This window comes from Oculina patagonica, chromosome 4 (genome assembly GCF_052425735.1).
Source record: "Oculina patagonica isolate OP01 chromosome 4, crgOcupat, whole genome shotgun sequence".
Taxonomy (NCBI): domain Eukaryota; kingdom Metazoa; phylum Cnidaria; class Anthozoa; order Scleractinia; family Oculinidae; genus Oculina; species Oculina patagonica.
Window position 1 is genome coordinate 26333783 of NC_135761.1, and position 22229 is coordinate 26356011.

A 22229-nucleotide genomic window follows, 5' to 3' on the forward strand; every position below is an offset into this window, starting at 1 on the left:
ATTTTCTCGTTGAATAGTTTTTTTCTCATTACCACTTTGAAGGTGAAATAGAACTAAAAAAAACGAAGTCGATGTTTACAACAAAAAACTACTCAAATCTAAAAGAAAGGAAATTAACTACTCCAATATTGTCACTGGTTGTGTAGTTCATACCTCTTCCGTTCAGTATTTACCAGCGACACTCAATATAGATAACTAAATATTCCTGTAAAAAGATTGGCAAAAATAACATTTATTCTTTTCTTCCAGTAAAATGGAATGGTTATCCAACGGGGTCTCCATGGTTATGAGTGACAGCAAGCAGACTGTGTGTTCAACAAATCATTTAACAAGCTTTGCTGTGATAATGCGTTTAACTGACATTGAGGTGAGTAGCTATTTTGCTCAGTTACTAACTACAGTAATCACCACTCACACTTCAGTTTATGTTGTTTGCATATAACGAGAGTGCGATCTGATGCTATTTTCATAAACTCGGCTAAGACTACATTATGGTGATATGAGGCCAGTCAAACATTCTCCTTATGGTTGGAAATTTTTAGTGTTGTTTTATTCCTTCGAATTCATGTGAACAAACTAGCCAAGACTCTCTTCTCTGTGAAACTGTAAACAATTTTAAACAGCTATTAAAATACTATTTTTAACTGGAGTCTGCTTAATAAGATTCACTTTTTTAGGTTTCACCAGAAGATCAGTTTGCACTGCAGATTATAACGTACATTGGCTGTGGAATATCACTCGTGGCTCTTTCATTTGCCATTATAATATTTTTATGTCTGAGGTTCGTACAGGTCACATTTTATTACTTTTTGTCATGTGTTAGTAGAAAATAAACCTACAAAAAGCATCTTGCAAGTTGTTGTCTTAAAGTTCAATATACTAATAACATGTTTTCAAGAGCTTATAAAAAAGTGTATGTTATTATTACATTCTCCCTTAGATCTTTGACCGACATCAAGTATCAAATTCATCTTCATTTATGTATCGCTTTGGCGCTGGCTCAAGTTTTGTTCCTTACAGGCATCACAGCAACAGAAAAACCAGTGAGTAGGAATTTATATAATCATACGTTATACTTCATACTTGGTCTATCCACTTTGACTGTTCCATTTATTTTTTTGAAACTCACATCTTCTGAAGTAATTTTTGTCAGGTCACATAGCTTTAGAATCCATAATATTTTCAGACGTAACCTGTTAGCTTGTGATTTTGAACACCGCTTACCAACTCAATGAATGAATGATTAATGATTAAGCTGTCATCTCCAAAGATTCTCACTGAACTGTTAGGCCCGGTTCAGACGCCGAACTTTTCATGAGCCGAACTCAATTCGAATTTGGACCGACCCAAATTGACGAAAGTACGCCTCTTGATTCAGACGCCGTACCTTTTGGCCGTTCCGAGGCCGTTCCTAATACAGTTCCAATAAAACCAGTCAAAATACATTATAATAATTTATGAATTAGGATCGGCACATGAAAAGTACGGCGTCTGAATCAAAGCCGTTCCAAAGGCGTTCCACAGGCGAAATTCTCGGCCAAGCCAGGCGGGAAGAACGGGTGAGCCGTTCCAAATTGAAATAGCCGTTCTAATTTGATTCAGACGCCGATCTTTTCATGTACTTAATTCAAGGAATTAGGTTCGGCTCATGAAAAGTTCGGCGTCTGAACCGGGCCTTATTTACTTGCGACCTGGATTTAAAGTAGAGGATTTATTTACGGACTGCGCTTGACGTCACCGACTAATATTTAACGAAACTGAAGTAAGCCTTTGTTCATAATAATAAAAATGATCTTGTGAGAGACTGAGAGTATCAGACTAATATTACACTTTCATTTTGTGTCTTGCAGTGGTTATGTAAATTAGTAGCTATTCTGCTTCATTACTTGTACACTGCCAGCTTCACCTGGATGAGTGCAGAGGGATTGCATCTTTATTTTAAGATCGTTACTGTGTTTAACCTGGAAGGAATAAAAATGAAATACTACCTCATTTATTGTTGGGGTGAGTACGTCACACTTTTACCTGTTCATTGTGTGTAAAAGAAGAAAATGGTTGACTTTACTCGAAAGACATTAAAATAATTATGTAGCGTCTTAATCCTAAGAAAACAATTACCTTACCTATCATAAAGATTTGACTAGGATTGGCAATCTGGATAGGCAGTACGATGCTAAACATAATCCATAACTAATACAATATAAGCATCCCAGATCTGCGGCGATAAGTCAGTAAATTATGGTTAATAGTGTAAGTAACAGTCATTTATAGGACATTTTCAAAATAAAAATTGGAATTGGTAAAAAAATCAGAATAAAAATGGGAATATATTACATTTTGAAGTACTTCACAAAACTTGTTGCAGTGTTGCATCCCAAATTGTCACAATTTCTTTTCAAAGGCGTATCCGTTTTCATTTTCAGGGTCACCCATCATTGTTGTTGGAATATCCGCCGTTGCCCAGATGGAAGGATATGGTGGACAAGACACGTATGTAATACTTCGACTTAAATAAAAACTTGTAACGCAGGTGACTTATTGAAAAGTATGTCACGCTACATAAAAATGGAATCAGCTTATTTAGTGTTCATTTAAGCCGATGAATAATTCACTACTAGCCGAAAACTGTAAGTTTGATTTAAACGTTTTTATTGCAAGTTGTAGTTATGTATACCAATGCCAGAAATGGTTTTAGTAATTATTAGGTCTCCTTTTCTGTCCACCATCGTTTGCCTCAAGGAACGCGTTTTAGTAAACTTAAGTCTGACATACGCTAAGGCTTATTCAATCTTCCTACTATCAACAACATCAGTTACTACTGAGCTAATCTAAGGCAAAGAGTCCAATAGTCCAATAAGCGATTTAAAATCACATCCAATATCGAATAATAATATATCACGACTATCAATTTGACATAGCTTTCTTACGTCTCAAGGTGCTGGCTGTCTTTTGGTAACGGATTCATTTGGGCTTTTGTTGGACCAGTTTTAGCTATAATCTTGGTAAGAGATTTGTTTGTTTGCAGAGATCTTTAATCGATTTTATTTTAACTGATTCAATACTTACGTTGTCTTCTCTTTAGTTCAACACTGCTATGCTTGGAATGACAATAAAAGTTTTGGTCTCCTTGAGGAACGTCGCGGAAAGTAACGCACACCTGCACTCTGTAAGGTAAAAAAAAATTATGTGGAGTGCTACGATAAAAACAGATTTAAATGCTGTCGGAAAAAATGTGGATGTAAAACTCCTTAAGGATGATTGCCTGACCTTGTATAGTGACGTGGTGCTTAAAGTACTCCTTATTTTTTTACAATTCTCATAATGGTTTTTTAAGGTTTTAAAAGAGAAAATTTAAATAAACCTTGCCAACCATACAGAAAAAAATTTTGGTCTTCTGTCGCCATCCTCCAATTTATATTGTTTTGTGTAGCTATTTTAAGTACTCAGTCTCGTCTCGTCTCATCTCATCTCATCTATCTTATCTTTTCTTATCTTATCTTATCTTATCAACACGGCTGATACAAATAGAACATGGTAAACTATCTTTATGTAAGGTTATAGTCGTCATATTCGGTGCATAGAAGTACATTGTTGGTTCTGCAAACGCAGGGCTTAATTTTTCGAAGTAAAGTCTAGAACTTTTTCATTCAATATCCCTTACTCAAGCAGCTGATTCTTTGCTTGATTTTTTTCTCGCCCCAGATCTGGTGTCAAAGCTGCTTTGGTTCTGATGCCCTTGCTTGGCATAACTTGGGTTTTTGGCCTTTTTAGTGTTAACTCCAAGACAGTTGCGTTTCAATACTTGTTCGCTATAATCAACTCATTGCAGGTACGTTATGTGTGAATCCAGCAGACATAACTGGATTAATTACAAAAAAGCATGGGATTGTTTCACGTCCGAGTAGTTGAAAACCAGTTACCGATTGCAAAATTCAAAGGTTTACCAAAGCTTTCCAATATGATGAATTAAATAAATTAAAAGAGGTATGCGTTTCATTTCTTACTTGCCTAACAGACAACTATCGCTGTTTAATGCCCTGTTGCCTCCCTAATATCGATGTTATCAAATGGTTTAAGCATAAAGTTTTATTTTTGTCCAGAATAAAACAAACGTGCAAAATCGGGGAACATGTAAAGTAATTTGTAAAAGTCAATCTTGTGAGAAGAAAAGTTACTAAGTTATGGATAATTCGTGAGTGATAAACCTGTTTATCAAGATTAAATACATATTACGGAAATGCCGAGCCAAGCCCATGTATATAAGCTGCAGGCCACGTGTAACCTCATCATTGCATACTCTAGCGAGCTAGCGCGTGTGTTACAATTGTACAAAATTTTTCTTTTCTAAATGACAACTTTCGACTTTAACGCGTGGTGTACGACCACTCAATTGAAAGAAGCTACCGTAGAAGCTCTGAAAAAAGAGGATATCGATAGCGAAGCGGCTTTAAAACTTCTGACTGAAAAAGACGTGGAAGAGTTGGGGCTCAGTGTAGGACAAAAACGCGTCCTTGAAGCGGCCCTGAAGAAGTTAAAGCTTGAAGAGCAAGCAAAAACCGAACCAGGAGACGTGACCGACCCAGTGACCACGAAGTCCTTGGCAAAAGACGGCGGGCTGGAGGAGATCCTCAAGAAAATTGAAGGAGCTGGCTCACTGGAGGACTCTCTTCTGGCCTTAGGAACGACAGACCTATTCCCCGGGAAAACGCCAGCCGCGCAAAACTCGTCCACGCTAAATAGTACTCTTCCTAGATTGGACAATGATCCGCACGTGTTTCTTGGCCGACAGCAGCAAAAGGCAATAGGAACGAAACAAGGTGAGAAACCATTGTTAATTCCAGACTTTATAAACCTGGGAACTTATGACAGTAGCGAGGAAGAGCAAGAGATCGGAAACAATTCAAGCGGGGCAAAAATAATTTTCCGTGCAACAAAGGCAAAACCTAAACTGGAACAAATCACCCTTTCTATGTGGGTCGCCGCAAACTCGCGAATTATGTATGAGCTTCTTAAAAAAGGAAAACTGTCCGCGACCACTTCCGACATCGCGGATTACTTGGCCTACACAGTCAAATTCGCAGAGCTCCTCGAGAGTCACACTCTCGCCTCGGCACTCATGTACGATAATGAGTACCGTAAATTGCAGTGCGAGTATGGATTTCGCTGGGGGAGTGATTCACAGCACCTTCATACCAGGTTTCTCGTTAAACGTCGTTCTTCTGTACTACCCACAAACGCACCAAACTCGCAAAAACTTCCCCCACGCCCTAACCGCCAACCGCAAGCCTCCCACGTAACCCCTATTTGCCGCCAGTTTAACTCTCTCACAGGATGTCAGTGGCCCAACTGTCGTTTTCAGCACGTTTGTTTGGTGCCCAGTTGTAACCAGGGACACCCACAGCATGAGCATCACACGATCTCTCCTGCATGACGTCCAATCACCTCACCGGCTATTAACTCCCCTTTGAACAAACAGGCCTGGATACGGAACCTCGGAAATGATCCTGACAGAAACTTTATCATTGATGGACTCACAAACGGCTTTGAGATTATTCCTAGCGAAACTGTCTTAGAGAAAGCGGAAACTAGCAACTACAAATCCGCCACCGCAGGCCAGTTCCGCTATAAAGTAGAAATACAAATTCGCGAAGAGATTAGCAAAGGCAATTATGTTGTAACACAAGCAAAACCTACTATTGTTAGCGCTCTTGGGGCCATCCCTAAACCACAATCTGATAAAATCCGACTCATACACGATTGTAGCAGACCACAGCACTCTAATGTTAATTCCTATGCAACGACGCAACATTTTTCTTACGTGACTGTCGAACAAGCTGTATCAATGATTAAACCCAATGCCTATCTTGCAAAAATTGACCTAAAGAGTGCTTATCGCCACGTCCCAATACACCCCTCGAACTATTCTGCAACTGGACTAGCATGGCAGTTTCACGGGGAAAACCACATTACGTATCTGTACGACAGCAAATTACCCTTTGGAGCTTCCAAATCACCAGAAATCTTTCACCGATTAACTCAAGCAGTCACGCGCATGATGGCCAAGCGAGGATTTCACACAATCCTAGCGTATCTCGATGATTTCCTTATTATTGGCGATAGCAAGTATGAGTGCGAATTAGCTTACCAGGAACTTATCCAACTTTTAAGCGAACTTGGTTTTAGCATCAACTGGGAGAAAGCAGTTTCTCCTACCCAGCGATTAACATTCCTAGGAATAGAGATTGATACAGCGCTTAGGCAACTTTGTTTGCCCGAAAGCAAGCTATGCGAACTGCGACAACTATCGCTGTTTAATGCCCTGTTGCCTCCCTAATATCGATGTTATCAAATGGTTTAAGCATAAAGTTTTATTTTTGTCCAGAATAAAACAAACGTGCAAAATCGGGGAACATGTAAAGTAATTTGTAAAAGTCAATCTTGTGAGAAGAAAAGTTACTAAGTTATGGATAATTCTGTAGGATAAAAATAAAATAATAATAATACATAATATTTTAAGAGGAGGCCTCCAATCACCCAGGGGTGGTTTTCAGGAGGGTCCTCTGAAAAAATAAATGTTTAACCTTAAAATACATTAAAATCTAAAATATAATAAAAAGATAAAACCTATGCGGTACGCTAACTAAGATTAAAAATTAGAGCAAGGATATAGTCGTTATATTATATGGCTTTTCTGACTTTCCCATACTGTGGCATAAAAATGTTAAATACGCTCAAGAAGGGACCAGCAGTGATTTCCGATTAATTGGACTGTAATTGCTATAAACTTGGAGCTATATAAGAGTCACTTTAACAGTCTTAACTACTTGCTTTTTTTTCGTTTGTCTTACAATCTTCGTCCTCATTGCAGGGCCTCTTCATTTTTGCTTTCCATTGTATTGGAAATACTGAGGTAAGCTTTGGTCAGCCTATTCAGCATTTGTACATGATCTAAGGTTAAATGTTAACGAAGAAAAATCGATTAAAAAACGAAGAAAAATCGATTATCCAATTTCTTGGCAGAAATTGGATAATCGATTTTTCTTCGTTTTTTGCTCATTATTAGCTTTAAGGTAGATAAGAAACCTGATGTAGTTTGTTTCCCCTAGAGGTCTTCTAATTTTGAGAAAACAAAGAAAATCCATTTCGGTGGACGAAGTCACAAATTTCCTAACTTTTAAACCCGAAATTAGCTATTATGAAGACTCCTCGCGTTCGCTTACAAAACCGCGCAGAGAAATTTGGTCACTTTCTATCTACATAAAAACTCTTTTTCTTTCGCTGGAATATAATTTCAGGGCTTTATCGCAACTCTTCCAACTGAAAAAAATGAACTGACGAGGAATGCTTTTTACGATAACAAAAATTTGAATGAAATAGTAATTTTCAACGGCAGTATTTAGCATGTGGTATAACATTAAATTTTTTCAATTCTCGCTCAAACATGCATACAGATATTCTTATTAAACATACCTGAGAATTGGCTCGGGTTATTGGAAAGATTCTCACTTAGAGGGCATCAAACTTCGGCAAATTTTCACAGCATGACCGTAAACTGTGTAAATACTTCTAATTGCCAAACGCCACGATAATGAATGTTTTAACCCCAAATGCTCGTCTTTCCTTCTTCTTGCCGAATGTTCCATTGCAAAATTCCCTTTTCAACGAAAGAGTGAGATAAAAAAGCCAACCTGGGTCAATTAAGGTCCATTTTGATCGCAAAACCTCTTCCATTTTGCTACAAGATTAGATTTGTGACTTACGTGACATAATACACGTGACATGAAACACGATATTGTGACGTAAGTGAGTCTGCGCAGTAAGAGCTCTGGGGTCAAGAATGTCACGGAGTTAAAATAACGCAAAACAATTCTCCAGCACCGACAACGCAGTTTGAGGAAGCAAATTGAGCGTTCTGGCGTTCTGTACACACTTTCGTCAAGAGAAAAGAACCACGATAAAGGACAATTGCTAAGGATGAAGATGCAAAAGGAATTTCGCGCTTAACAGTTGCTTTGTTGCATTTTGGAGCCAAGAAATGTTTAGCTGTAAGTTAGGCTATTTTGATCGATATCACAACATTTTGTGGGACTACGATGCATTGATAAATATGCTGCCTTCAACAACCCAAGCAAATTCTCAGGTATGTCTTAGATAAACATTTACATGTGTGTTTAAACGACAATTGAGGAAATTTGGAGTTATACCACATAATAAATAATTCCGTTGAAAACTGCCGTTTAATTCGACTTTCTAGTATCGTGAAAAGTATTCCCCACCTTTTTAATTATTTCAGTTCGAAGAGTTTTGCTTAAGCCCTGAAATTATATTTTAGCGAATGGAAAAGAGTTTCTCTGTTGATAGAAAGCATCCAAAGTTTTCAATGTGGCTTTGTTTGTGAACGCGACGAGAGTTAACGATAGCGAATTTCGGGTTGAAAATTGTGTCACTTTGAGGCTCCGATCACGAAAACTGACTTTGGTTTTTTTCTCGAAATTAGAAGACTTCTGGGGGGAACAAAATACATCAGGTTTCTTATCTACCTAAAAGCTATTAATGAGCAAAATAATGAAGGAATTTGATTTTTCAATTTTCTGCCAGTGCAAGCGCGGTTTTTATTTAAAGTCCTTCTTAATTTACTTTTATATATAGATTGATACTACATTTCTATACAAGCTGTCACTTCTGGGCAATAGACAAAGCATGTGTACATAAATCCCCAAAAAGTGCTGAAACAAATGCTATCTATGTTTTATTTAATAATGGGACTAAACTTTTGCTTTGTCACCAGGTTCGCGCGGCTTTGAATAGGGTGAAGAAAAGGCATTCCATGAAAATTGTCTCCTCGCAAGATGTAAGTTTACAAGGCGGATATCGCACTTTGTGGGATGTGATAGCCTAGCACTAGCCTAAACGTCAATAGGATAGTTTGCCAATTTAGTGATACTGTGTGGGCGGGAGGTGTCCGGTGCAAAAATAAATTTTTTTTGCGAAAATTTTTTTAAAGTACGATCACTGCAGAGTAGTCGAGATGTAATAACCGCAATCTGATTAGGTCAAGGAAGTTTAGTTCTTCTGAAGGACAAATTGAAATGTTTACTGTTTACACGAGATGCAGTGCAAAATATCGCAGTTAATCATTACTTATATCAAATTTATGCATGTACATTTTATCTAATTTATGCATGTACATTTTGTTTTTATTTTGTATCTATTCTTACAGTTGATGTGATGTCTTAAACGATTTTTATCAACTCAATAAATGTAGATGTAGAACTTGAAACAAGCTGTTCGGAAACCCGTAAAGCATTCAACTTACATGAACTCTTTAGGCCCCATTGTATGACTAGATAGTACTAGAAGGAAGTTTCTGATGGCTTATACGTGATTTAAAGTATTAATTTTGAGCTCCGTTAACACTAAGTAATTGAAATTGTTATTTTACATCGCTATTAACATCGGTATGAACCTATTAACCTTGATCCCTGTTAACTTTGCATACTTCTAACTCCTTTTCACAGTTTAACCCTAATTAGAATTTTCTTTTTTTTCTTCATCAGTTCTACCATTGATATTTTTTAAGAAAATCCTCAGTTCTCACTTAACTGATAATCTAGCTCTGTAGTATTAACTTCCTCAACCTGCTATAGACATGGCAGGGGAATAGGGGGTCTTCTTTTATTCACATTTTTTTGTATTTTTTCTTGGCAGGTATCTTTAGATAAAATAAAGAGTAAATCTAAAGGTAAGCATTATGTGACAAGAAATTGTTGATTTCATTGATATAAAATTAGCTTTATCTCATTGATATGCGACATTAGACATTTTTTTTATTTTAGTCACTTCTTTTCAGCATTGAAACCATCGAATGGCACAGACGATCCAAAAGATAACACAGTTAAGGTAATTCAGTGGAATGCAGATCAGCAGATGTTATGTTGCCTCTCTGAATTTACTTATTGCGTTATTTATATCGTCATGGTCATTATCATACTTATTGATCCTCTTTTTATGACCTTTTCGTCCAGGTTGTGGACCCAGCAGACTTAAACTTCAAACCCATCGACTGACTGTTTCATTAAGCTTTATAACAATGAGCGACCATATCTAAAAAATAGATAAATTAACCAATTTAAAAATCAGTAATTTGATTACTTTGAGTCGTTTAAAGTTTATTAAATGCTCTGCAGAATCGGGGTCGCTCAGGAACAGTATATGGTGTAAACTGAACGAAAGATAACTATGTCACAGTTAGATTCAATTATTTTCTGATCTGCATAACAGTAATTAAAATTACTCTGTTACAAATAAAGCAATAGTAAAGAACGAAAAACGATTCTTCCTTAACTAAAAACACAAAAAGCAAATGTTGAGTTTATCTGAACAATTTTGTAGTTGCAAGAGCTTGTCGGCTTCTTTTTTTAAAATACACGTGGCATAAAAATGAACACGATGGTGAGCATCCGAGGATGAACGTGTAGATTTTTAGGCCATGGTACTTAATCAGCATTATTTAATACAAATGTGACCGCTATTGAGCCAGTAGGTACCAGGAGTACATCTTTAGAGCAGTTTGACGATTTTTTTGTTTACGTACGCTCTTATAGTTCTAATAACGTACAATTTAAACAATTCAAATGTTACTTAATTAAAACTGGAAAAGGGTAAGGAATTGAAATAACAAATGTTTGAACTATTTCTGACACTGACTTAGTGAAACGTGAAACAGCGGAACGCAAGAATTACCGTACTTTGTTTGAAAATGTAATTGTACAGACCTTACTTATATATTTACAGCGGAATAAAAAAATTAATAAAGGAAATTATAATTATTGATTGATCAGAGTTATTAGGAGAAAATAAGGGAGCTATTAGTTTATAAGTGTATTATACATCAGTAAGAATGTCAAAATTCCAAAATTTCTTTTGCTGTAACTTATTATAATGCTGTCGTTGATTGGCAAATAATTGGCAAATAATTGGCAAATAATTTTGGAAGCATCTTATTACTACTGCAGACGTTTACATGACCACGTTTTGTTTTCGGTAACTCGATCTTAAGTAAATTAAGTGAAAAGAAGATGACTGACAATTCTTAATACATCAATAGGACATATTATGAGCTACTGAGCAACTAATTTCTTAAGAAACTGAGGAAAACGAAAGTCCGTTTTCCAAATCGTGTTCTTGGTGAACACACGCATTAATGTACTTAGTCGTATGTGGTATAGCTTCCTTCGCAGAGATTGTCTGTGTATGAGGCTATCTGTAGAGAAAATGTGTTAAGGAGGCTCACCACGGTTTCCAACACTTTCAAGCTCTTATATTTTGATGGGTCAACAACAGTTACTGCTATAATAGTGAGAACCAAAAATGTGCAAAGGTGGCTCTGAAACCGCTCTGGATTTGTTTTTATATTGCAAAAAGTTTTAACTTTACTTTCTGATCATTACTCAATAATAAAAAAGGGGGTCACCGTGCTTGTTTTTGAGTTATAAGCACTTAAAGCTTAAATTAAAAGTGTTTTTAACTGGTTATACTGTTGCCACGGTAACCAGGGACGTCATAAAAATGACCACAACTTGTTCAGCAGTGATTGGACATTTGTTTGATAACATTACATAGCAGCAACTGTTAAAGATTTGTAGTACTAACCCATCAAATACAAGTGCTGGAAAGTGCTGGGAACCGTTGTCAGCCTGCTTAAACGTAAAAGAAGATGAAATTGATTAGAATTTCAATGGCAATTCCCGACTAATTCGATTTCTAGTTTTAGTTTCCAATCGACTCGGAAGAGAAGATCCTATTGAAAATAATCCCCATTTACCTAGGTAACTGTTTTTCAGCAATGATATGAAGATAAGAAAATTGAAAAATAGAGACAAAGAGCATTTTTAAGTGACAACGTCGTTGCAGATTAACGGGTTTTAAACATCGAACTTTACCAATATGTTGCTTACTTTCTTATCAACATTCGAAGTGAAAATAAACAAAGATAATAAAATTGGATAACAATCAGCAATTTTGTTGTAACGTCTTGAAACAATCTGGACTTACCTTAGCAGTGAGCGGCAAAAAGCGACCAAACGGATGGATCGCAAGAAATTAAATTGCGAAAAGTTGTCGTGGACATCACAGGCGAGGCTAGAAAAGTCCAGAACATACAGTTCACAGTTTTCTTAAAAAATTACATTAGAGAGTTATGCGTGTGTTGACTCTGGTTGTCGTTATGCTAGCAAAATGAAGTTAAGTCACATTCACGTGAAATTGTCTTTTACCTATTGTACAACACAAAAGTATGTCTTAATTCAAAGAGAAAACCGTCTGCACTACGTCTTAGCTAACCGTACCGCCTGAAGTGGCCAAATTTGTAGTAAATAGAGTGGGTCTTCTGATTTGACACTACGCACCGCATACTTTGGGAACAGTTACTGTTGCGTGACAAGCGCCGCAATTAATGACGTCATGCTAATGTTTGGGGGACTGTTGTGGCTACTGTTCAATGATGTGTAAATACGTAGATAAAGTGCGCCCCTCATTGCTTTGCAATCTACTTTGTCTTAATCATACTTTTCTATTGTTTCCACTCTCTTTGGCTTGCTTTTGTAGTCTAATGAACTTACTTTACCCTTATTATCGTTGCATAGTATTTCGATATTCAATCGCCACTCCATTCTCAACTGAACCAAAGGGATCCAACGAGATCATCAGGTACGCGATAATAACACAAAAATAATGATGATTTTGCTACCTATTTTTCCTTGTTGCGAAAAACATTAAGAGTCAACAACAAAACATGGCTTTCCTGAACTACTAAAACTGAAACATCATGTGGTTTCAGCCCTTGGCGTGCCTCAATCATCAATTAGCAAGCTTGCTAGCTCTTGTCGCTGTACTCGCAGTCTCGAGGACACGACTGCAGAGTTGAGCATACTTCGATTTGTAGTAATCCCTTTCGTTGAGAATCGTTGTAAGTTCTTTTTTCGTTGCTGACAACTCCTTTTCTAGTGACACATTTTCATCCGCCATCTTTACTCTCTTCTGATTGCTTTTCAATCGACACTTTAAAGCATATGTTCGGTTTTTGAGAATTCTTCGTCTTCTCTTGAGCATTTGGGCCTGGTGTTTTGGAATCGCTCGAGTATACTCATTGAGCTCCTTGATTGTCATCTTTTCCAGTTTCTTGTCACTCAGTGTAATAAAAGATCCTGGATCAAAGACACTGGCCTCCTGCTTGCAACTATGTCTGGAAACCACTTTTCGCTTTGGTTTGCTTCCGCTTGATTTTGCATCGCGTTTGTAGTTATCGAGGTCGCCCATTATGGCCAAGCTACAAGGTTGTCTTTTGCTAAGTTACATGTACGTTATACTATGATAGGAATTAAGGGAAGAAGGACTTGCTTGATAACAGACTGAGTCGCTTTTTGATGAAAATGATCTCCAAGCCCTGAGCCCAAAAGCTTCCGGGCATGTTGTTTTGAAACCGAAAGCATAAACTTTGAATATATTAGGTCACGATCTGTGACGTTGAAAAAGGGGAACCCCCTTTTTTTAGTTCAACTGATTGATTCCAGAAGTTTCTTTTGTTCTTCATCTCAACAACAGATAAATAACAAACTTTGTTCAAAACGCAATGCTGGTCTTCTTTAGCAGCTGCTGTTTCTGAGTGTTTTTCTGAAAAAGCCCCAAACGTTTTGTAGATATTTAATCTTCTCTTAAGCTGACGGGCAGATTCTGTGACTAGTAATTATAGTAGAACTGCGTAATTTAAAACTTCTTCGTAATATTGGCACCATAGTGAAGTCCATTTTGTTGTTTGTTTTATGTGCATCAAATCAGGACAAAACGTAGGGTTTTAAGATGTAAATCATTTATGCAAAGTACCAAGGAAACGTTCTCAGAAACAGGTCAGTTCGAAAATATAAAGCTCATTTATTTTTGAAAAGAAACTTCTTAAATGTGAAGTACCTCCAGAATTATCACACTATTTCGTCCCGGCTGAGGCGAACGCCCGTATATATTTTAAACGTTTCTCCCTCTCCAGCCTCTTTTAGAGACAGTCACACGACTGTTCCCTGAATCCTTTGCAATTTCAGGATTTTGGGGCATATCAGTGGAAAACCAAAATGACACTCTGATCACTAAATGTATTTTATATGACAATGTTTAGTCCATCCAAACGGACAGTTTTTATGTGATAAAACACTACTATAAAACTGTTTTGTTTTAATAGCTTCGGGGAAATCATCAGCTACTTACCTTGACGCGATCTGGTATATAAACTGAATGCACAAACTGACGAGCAATATTTTTGCACATTTGGAGCGTGACCAAGCGTCCGAGAAAAACAAAACTTGGGGCAATTTAACAGTTCGACAGGTTATTGATGAAATATTTTGTTGAAGCAACTTGATCTTTGGCCTTATACTGAGTGTTCTATTCTGGAGTTGTGGTTCTAAATGCAGATCAGACGAATTAGATTTTGCAGTTTCCTAAAAATCCTATCTCAAGATGTGAAAGTGGGGCATTTGGAACAAAAAGTCAAATAGCGTATCCTCTATTCAAAAAAATAAAACTGTCAGCTGAATTGTCTGGTTATATTTGTCTGGTTTCACTTTCGAATAGGTGTGACATCTTTCCGGTTTCAAAACGTTTTATACAGCAACTGGAGTCATCGGAATGGAATTTACATCAATTGCACCTCAGAAGCAAGACCTAACAAGCGAGCAAAGTTGTCTCATGGATATTACTTTTTACAGCAAAAATAATTGGTGGATAGTAGGAAGTTTACAGTATCATTCATACATTGCAAAGCATCTATTATGCCGTCTTCTGAAAACCTAGTTTGGTTGTTTTTATATTTAAGATGGGCACAGCCAGTATCATAATGATGTTCATATGTACATAAGAATGAGCGTTTTTACAGGATAAGCTAAAAATCAAGCTACATCAATAACTTAATGCAGTAAATAAACTATGGTTAAGCTTCTCCTCAATCTCTCGTTAAAGAACATTCCGGAATTCCGGGTTTGTGAAATAATTGATCCTTGAAACGAGTTTCTGCAGGGTTCAGCCTTTGAGATTATTTCATCTAGATTCATTTGCAATGGAACTATCTGAACTGTTCGTTTTCTTTCGAATTACTGTAATCTCCATTCTTTGGAGATCCAAAGTATTGAGAATACTTGTTCATGCCAAGCTTCCCGCTTCCAGAGGGAGGTTTGGGGGAACGAAATGCTGCATTATGAATTCTTTTTTGCAAGCTGACTGTAGCTGCAGCAATTTTCCCTTGTATATATTTCTCTCCTTCAACACCTTGCGGAGCTTTTCTTTGTCATCCGCCAACTGCCTCTTTAAGATTTGATTCTCGTTGAAGAGATCCTCCTGAAACTGTTGTCGCCGCATACGGCACGTCAAAGCATAATCTCGGTTTTTGAGGTTACGACGCTTTCGTCGTATTTTTGCAGCCTCGTCTCTCGGCATGCCACGAAGAAGCTTATTCAGCTGCTGAACTCGAAGATTCTTTATTTCTTCGTCGCTAATTTCTTCAATGTTTCTTGGGGTTCCCGGATTAGAGATCGTATCTTCTTCGTCGAAACCTTCATCCATCCATCCGCCGTTAAACAAGTCTGCTATATCGTTGTCTGAGTCACTCTTCAAGTTTTCTTCAAACAGAAAATTGTCAACTGACCATGGTGTATCGGCGATATTCACAGGCCCTGAGAAAACTTGATCATACAAGCTATCATCCATTTCCTTTTATCTCAAAAGAAATTATTGTATTCAATATACTAAACCACTTCTAGAAGAACAAGACGAAGATGGGCCAAAATTTGTATTTTCTGTTGTTAAAATAATTACACTCCACCCGTAAACCAATCACAAGCCCTTGATGCAAGGGAAAATTCCCTCACTGAGGGGAATACCCCACTTAATCAAAACATTATCGGGTTCTTGGAATCTGCGTCGCTTTCCGAGAAAATCAGGCGCACAAACCGTGACGTTCTTTCTTTTTATTATTAACATTATTTATTCAATCGGATCTAGTTTACTAGCCAGCTCGTAGCTGTTATTAATTTTCATCAATCTTTGAGCAAATAACAACTGGGGGATAAAATCAAACATGTTGCGTTACAGTAGATTTTAATTTTCATCAATTTTCATCAGTATTTCAGCAAATTACACTGTTGCGTTATTGTCAAGACAAGGCGCGGTTACCCAGCCCTATTATAGCTGCCCAAATGGGTAAAAGGTTGGCACTGAGTGGTGAAAGCGCTCGCCTCCCACCAATGTGGCCCGGGACCCGGTTGAGATTGCTAGTGGTCAGGAATTTTTTCAGGAGCCCACTATGGGCTCCTGAAAAAATTCCTGACCACTAGCATAACACGACCGTCATTAGCAGCACTGATATCAAACGCCGACTGTCGCAATATGTCTTCTCCAAACGAGGGAATATTCAGTGAACAGGGCGACTATCTTGCATAGTGGGCTCCTGAAAAAATTCCTGACCACTAGCATAACACGACCGTCATTAGCAGCACTGATATCAAACGCAGACTGTCGCAATATGTCTTCTCCAAACGAGGGAATATTCAGTGAACAGGGTGACTATCTTGCATGTTTTATACTCCCAGAATGTTATAAGTCTTATGACTTTCCTAGGACTGCATTTCACCGACCAAGTGAGCATTTCGTCATCGCTAGTTATGAAAGAGGGGAAGGTCTCCTGCAGGTGGAAATACACACCAATTATGGTGCGTTTGTGCGGAGCACTCAAATCCATGACGAATGGATTGCTTACTTAGGAGGGATAACAGTGACAACATAGGGACGCATTGCTGTGGCTTGTGATCAAAAGGTACTCGTTATTTGAAAAATATGATGCCGGGGTCCACAGCTGATATTTTAAAACAATGTAAAATGATGTAATGAAACAAGTATCATAACGCAATCCTACTTAGTTTTTGTTTCTTTTGATCTTTACAAAAAGGATCGCATTCGCTTACTCATGCTGCATTGTACCCAGCCACTGCAGTGATTGGAATCAAAATCTACAGAAATGACGACATGCAGTAATTGGACCAATCACAGCTCATCAGAGCGTGGACGCAATGTGTGCAATCGTAAACCGTCAGTTTTAGCACAACGTTTAATTAGCTACAAAGTTATCTAGCTGTACAGTCAGGAGCTTAATAATAAAGTGTCTGTTGATCCAAAACAGGAGAGTTCTCTTTCCTTTCTCAAGACTCCTCCACAACAAGCACGTTAACTTCATTTTGGCTTTGTTCTGGTGTTTGTCTCTCCTCCTCGAAATGGTTGTTAGGCAAACGTTAATACAAGTTCAAAGCATGGTCAGTGTTTTGTTCTGTCCTAAAATAAATTAACTTGGAAACGCGTAAGTTGTTTGACTTTGCAACGTCTACATTATGCACCAAATTAAGAAAAAAAGCTTGCAAACCGGCTCCTTCAATTTTTCTTTTTTTTTTACTTTGAAGATTATTCCATAAATGTTAAAGCAAGATTAAGCTGGCGTGAAGTGTGAGAAATACATACAGAGCAGTTCTACCTTTGTTGCCAACTGAATATTTCTTTCATTTCTTTAAGACGATTTATTTACGTTTCGAGGAAGCATAACAAAATCAATGCAACTGCAGTTAAGGCCAACACCACTTCGAAAATAATTTTTCTAGTCAAGGGCCAATGTTAACACTGTTAAGAATTTTAATGTTAAAAATTTATATAAATTATTTGCCATGCTAATGGAATTTTTATGTCTTTCTTCCCGTTGAATTTGGTTTCTTTTTATAGTGCAACACTGCAGGCACGTGTGTGCACTTCTTATGCAACAGACATTGTATGTAACAGCATAGGACACGTGCGGGGCCTGGACAGGGGGGTATTGTTTTTCAATGTATTGAGCCCCCCGCTTGTAATGTTTTGACTCGTGGCCTGGCTACAAAGCAGTCATTCATTCATTCATTCATTCATTCATTCATTCATTCATTCATTCATTCATTCATTCACTCTTGCTTTTCCTTCGCTGGATGACACGTTCGTTTTTCAAGTCCCGCCTCCTCTCCTTGTCCTGTCCGCTTTGTTTCCTGTGGTATTGTTAGTTTGGTTTTCTCGGCGTTTTTGTGCCCTCACCTTTACTGGGCTGAACACAATTTCTAGAACCAATTGTTTTTGTAATTAATTCAAGAATGTTTTAATGATTAAATCGGCTTTGGGTCTTTGCCCTTAGCCATTTTACTCCATCTGAAATTGTCTGTCTTTATTCGAGTGCCCAGTAACCGAGCGCGGGTATGCAGCCCACTAGTTTGTAAATCCCTAGCCTGGGGAGGGAGGAAAGGCATTAATAGCACTTTCCGAATACTCAAAAGCGCTTTACCGTGCATTCGAGTACATGTAATAAAAACGAAAATTAAGGAAATCGCCATAAATTTAAAAGCGGCGAAAAGACAAAGCGAAAGCGGCGTCGTGAAAGTGTACAGACTTCAGTGTTCTAATGAATTTTACAAATTTGTTATACAAACTATACAAACAGTCTTGAATGGCGAGTCGGCAGTCAGGTGCATTTTATGGCTACAATTGACATAATAGTAATTACAACATCAAAGAAATTTGTCTTCGTGCGAGGAGGAAATAAAATATCAGACTATATGTTTATACTAATGAGGTAGCTTTATCTGGAAACCGAGAAAACAGATGATCTGTTTTCAAAGCAATCGTCCGATAAATTTCTTTTATTTTCCATGGAATATTGTGTAGAGATTTTTTTAGATGATTGATTTCGAAGTATCAGTCGCCAAAAACAATCTTCCAAAAACTATTTTTTTTTTCATCCAAAAAGTTAATGTCATGCCTTGCTTTAAACGGTTTACTTAGGCAACGTAAGTTACTAAGACTCGTTGATCAACTTCTGCTTACAAAAATCATACGGTTTACAGTCATAAAAAAGCTCTAATTTGTGAAATTTACAAGTTAAAAACGTGTTCGCATTCTTCTTTAGATAAAAAAAAAACAGAAAGCAAGTTTACGTGTACGTGCGAAAATGTAAATATCATGGATTTTCATAGAACATAAATATTATTTTTTTTATCATGGATTTAGTCCCAGGACAAATATGTTTGGCAGATCATTTTAAAAGAACCTTATAAGGCAAAAAGGTAACAAAACGCCTCTATAGATAATTAAACGGAAAAACATCGCAACATGGAAGCCTGCATGCCTTGAAAATAATTAGAGTTCCGTTCTAAAAGTGTTAATAAGTTTCTTTCCTTCGCGCTACAGAATACTAAAAAGGAAATTGAACATTTTTATTCAAAAGCCGATTGGATCAATAATGGACTCAAATCTGTGAAACAGTTATACACGCCGACTTTCATAGTAATGTGCTAAAATAATCCGAAGAATAATTAAGTTAATTGCTCTCAAAACAGAACCTTTATAGAGTTAAGCTCATCAGTACATCTTCAGTTTAGCTTTACTGCAAGTAAGACTTACAATCCACAATGAAGTTCGTGTATCTTGTTCTTTTTCTGGTGCTCTTTAGCTGTACTAGGAACGAAGCAGCGCCGAATGGTAAGGCCTTTTTTACTGTTATTTTTAAAAGACTAAAAGGTAACCCATACCCAGAATGAAAGAAATAATGCTTTATGTGGAAACGCAAAAGTTCTGTAAAGATAAGTTAAATAACGAAAGTTCGATTAACCATCTTACAAGAAGGCTGTTTAGATGTTTCTTCAAATTTACTTTTAAATCTTAGAAGCGGGACATATTTTCATTTCGAATGATTTTATCAGTTTATTTTAAACAAATAGCGGTTAAGCTATAGAGTGGTCAGAAAAATAATATTTCACGGAAATTCTCCAAAACCAGTTTAAAATCTCTGGGAACAACGCTTCATGATCAAAAGGGACCTTATGTTGTCATTACCACAGTGCAAATTCAGATCAGTAAGACTTCAATTACTGGAACGCTTGTAGTTTTTCAACGTTAAATTTTCAAAGAATTATTCTTAAAACAAGATATTGCCCCACAACGATTAGTTTCGTTGCATAACCTCTCAGTGCAAATAACAATTATATAGAATAAAATATTCTTTACCAAATAACAAACCATAGTTAGTAGAGGAACAAACTCCATGAACCAAACAAAAGAATTAAAAGTGAGAGTATGTCAAATTACCTCCAACGATAGCAGCAAGACTTGAGTCGCTGTATAAGTGTTGGATTACGCCTTGAAGTCTCGCCGCATACACATATTGAATACGCTTCCTAATAAAGGAAGAAGGTAAAACAAAATGCATTGTTTACTCAGTCACGCAAGAAAAGCGAGGACATGGAAAGAAAGCGATGTCCCCCTAAAAAAATTTGACAGCGGCTATTTATCATTTTTACATTTCAACTTGCCCTTTAAGGCAAAACACGTTATGCAGCGCATAAATGTAGACATACTTCAGAGTAGAAAATTAAACCTGAAAATGAATTTCAAGGTGTTTACCATCTGAATTTGAAAGCCGATATTCCGGTCCGTAAAATTTCATATAACGTTTATACATGGTTATTTGAGAATTTCCAGGCTACAAACATCCTCCTCTGATTGTCCCACAGAAACGCCTGCATTGTACAGAAGACATTTCAGGCAATGTTTCGTTTGCTGTCATCTCGCTAGGAGGTAAGAATTGCCATGGCAACAACATTTTTACATGGAACGTATACGTAACCAGCGAAAGGGCTTAAATTAAGAAATTTTAGTTTTTCAAATAATAAACCAAACGAGGAAATAAGTAACGGTTTATTGCTACACAAACTGGCTTTATATGATAATTCCCATTTGGTAAGAGATTGACCTTTCTGGCGACGGTTTTTATTACGTGGTGGATCGTCACTGTCAGTTACTGTTTATCAAAAATAGAGACGTTAAATTCTCTTTAATGAATATTTGACTATGCATAAAGGTTATGTATCATGTTCCACATTAAAAAACACAGTCGGGGGGGGGGGGAAGTTTCATTTTGGCAAATGTTCGTGGAAACTCTGATTTTCCAAACAAAGAATAGTACGAACACTTAAAAGTTTCTCCCCTCTCCGGCAAAATCAAGCTCTCAATTGATTTTGTTTGTTTGTTTTTTTCTTTATTGCAGCTGTAAGAAGCGTATTCGTCAGCAGTGCTCCTGCCGAATTTACAAATGATATCACCTGATGGTCACTGATCTTCAGTAAATTCACTTCAGAAACAGATGCAAAAAGCGACAATACTTTGACTATCAAAATCGAATAAATGAAGCTGACAGAAAGATAATGGCGTGATCCTCATGGCTTTAAAAAAAAATAATCACTTCATCTGCTTCCTTTAAATTGTATATCTGGTTTCTGGGATTTTCTTCCACGTGAAACGTTTCCTCTATTAAATAACCCCCATATAAAGTTCATCTTCACGCTCTAAACGTCATCTGTTTCAGTTGAAAAACGTGACAGGTTGGCTAGACAAACTTGAATGTTTTACCCGTGTAATAACGCGGAAAAACGTTGGCCTTTCACGGTCGCTCGAAAATGGTAGTATTCCTTCGTCGTTCGTCTTCACTAAAATTTCAAATAAACCACCTTTATACACTGAGTCGACAAACAAACCCTGGTTTAGGAGGTGGAAGCTTAATCACTGGACTTTGGATATTCATGATTCCTGTCTTGTTTTAGCTCATTGATTCATGATTCATTTAAAATTTTATTTGATAGTCATGATTCATTTTTTCATTCTCTTCATCCAGTTTTCAAAATAACGTGTTACCAGTTTCTGTTGCTTTTCGCTTACAGGCTGGATGCGCATTCCGGTACCCTGTTAGCAGGGTCTCCTTTTCCAAATGGAGACTCTTCTGAACGGAATTATGTCAAGAACCGATGAAAAATATTTTCAGTCGTCAAATTATTTCTAAATATTACTGTGTGTAAAATACTTCAGTCAATTTAGTAAGGAATGAAGCTGTGAAGCCACTTAGCCAAGGAAACATTCGTGTTTCCATTGGGGGCCTGGGGGCATGCTCTTCCAGAGAATTTTAAAATTTAGACGCTTAGCAATGCGATTGTAGGCCATTTATAGAATATATTTGTTAAGAATTTAGTAAAAGGACCCATCAGTTTAATTTTTGTTACATTCTATATTCAGAAGCATCCAATATCGTTAGAAGCATTCATTTGTTATTCATGATTCTTTTAGCCATCTCCGTTATT

General features: G+C 37.1%; 3 protein-coding genes and 1 long non-coding RNA gene across 4 annotated transcripts in view; 2 read left to right on the top strand and 2 right to left on the bottom strand.

Annotated features, from left to right (window-relative positions):
- The window catches only part of LOC144648273 (uncharacterized), a 48061-nt gene extending 37241 nt beyond the window's left edge, over window positions 1-10820 (top strand). Inside the window, exons 45-57 of the mRNA XM_078507889.1 lie at window positions 250-367; window positions 678-781; window positions 941-1043; window positions 1851-2004; window positions 2424-2490; window positions 2936-3002; window positions 3083-3171; window positions 3703-3829; window positions 6869-6910; window positions 8789-8851; window positions 9709-9742; window positions 9851-9900; window positions 10026-10820. Coding sequence (XP_078364015.1) covers window positions 250-367; window positions 678-781; window positions 941-1043; window positions 1851-2004; window positions 2424-2490; window positions 2936-3002; window positions 3083-3171; window positions 3703-3829; window positions 6869-6910; window positions 8789-8851; window positions 9709-9742; window positions 9851-9900; window positions 10026-10067 — 1060 coding nt within the window. The 3' untranslated portion in view covers window positions 10068-10820. The remainder of the gene's footprint in view (window positions 1-249; window positions 368-677; window positions 782-940; window positions 1044-1850; window positions 2005-2423; window positions 2491-2935; window positions 3003-3082; window positions 3172-3702; window positions 3830-6868; window positions 6911-8788; window positions 8852-9708; window positions 9743-9850; window positions 9901-10025) is intronic.
- Window positions 10821-11875: 1055 nt separating this feature from the next.
- LOC144650100 (uncharacterized) lies at window positions 11876-13517 on the bottom strand. Its single transcript, XM_078509763.1, has one exon. The coding sequence runs from the start codon at window positions 13315-13317 to the stop codon at window positions 12859-12861; it is 459 nt and encodes a 152-aa protein (XP_078365889.1). The 5' UTR covers window positions 13318-13517; the 3' UTR covers window positions 11876-12858.
- A 1056-nt stretch (window positions 13518-14573) lies between these two features.
- Window positions 14574-15923, bottom strand: LOC144652738 (transcription factor Maf-like). The gene has a single exon (XM_078512794.1). It carries the CDS (start codon window positions 15748-15750, stop codon window positions 15187-15189), a length of 564 nt encoding a protein of 187 aa, XP_078368920.1. The 5' UTR covers window positions 15751-15923; the 3' UTR covers window positions 14574-15186.
- Window positions 15924-19023: 3100 nt separating this feature from the next.
- On the top strand, window positions 19024-21555 carry LOC144650105 (uncharacterized). The gene is made up of 3 exons (XR_013570013.1): window positions 19024-19581; window positions 20613-20676; window positions 21146-21555. It is a non-coding gene; the product is annotated as an uncharacterized LOC144650105 (long non-coding RNA).
- The last annotated feature ends 674 nt before the right edge of the window (window positions 21556-22229 follow it).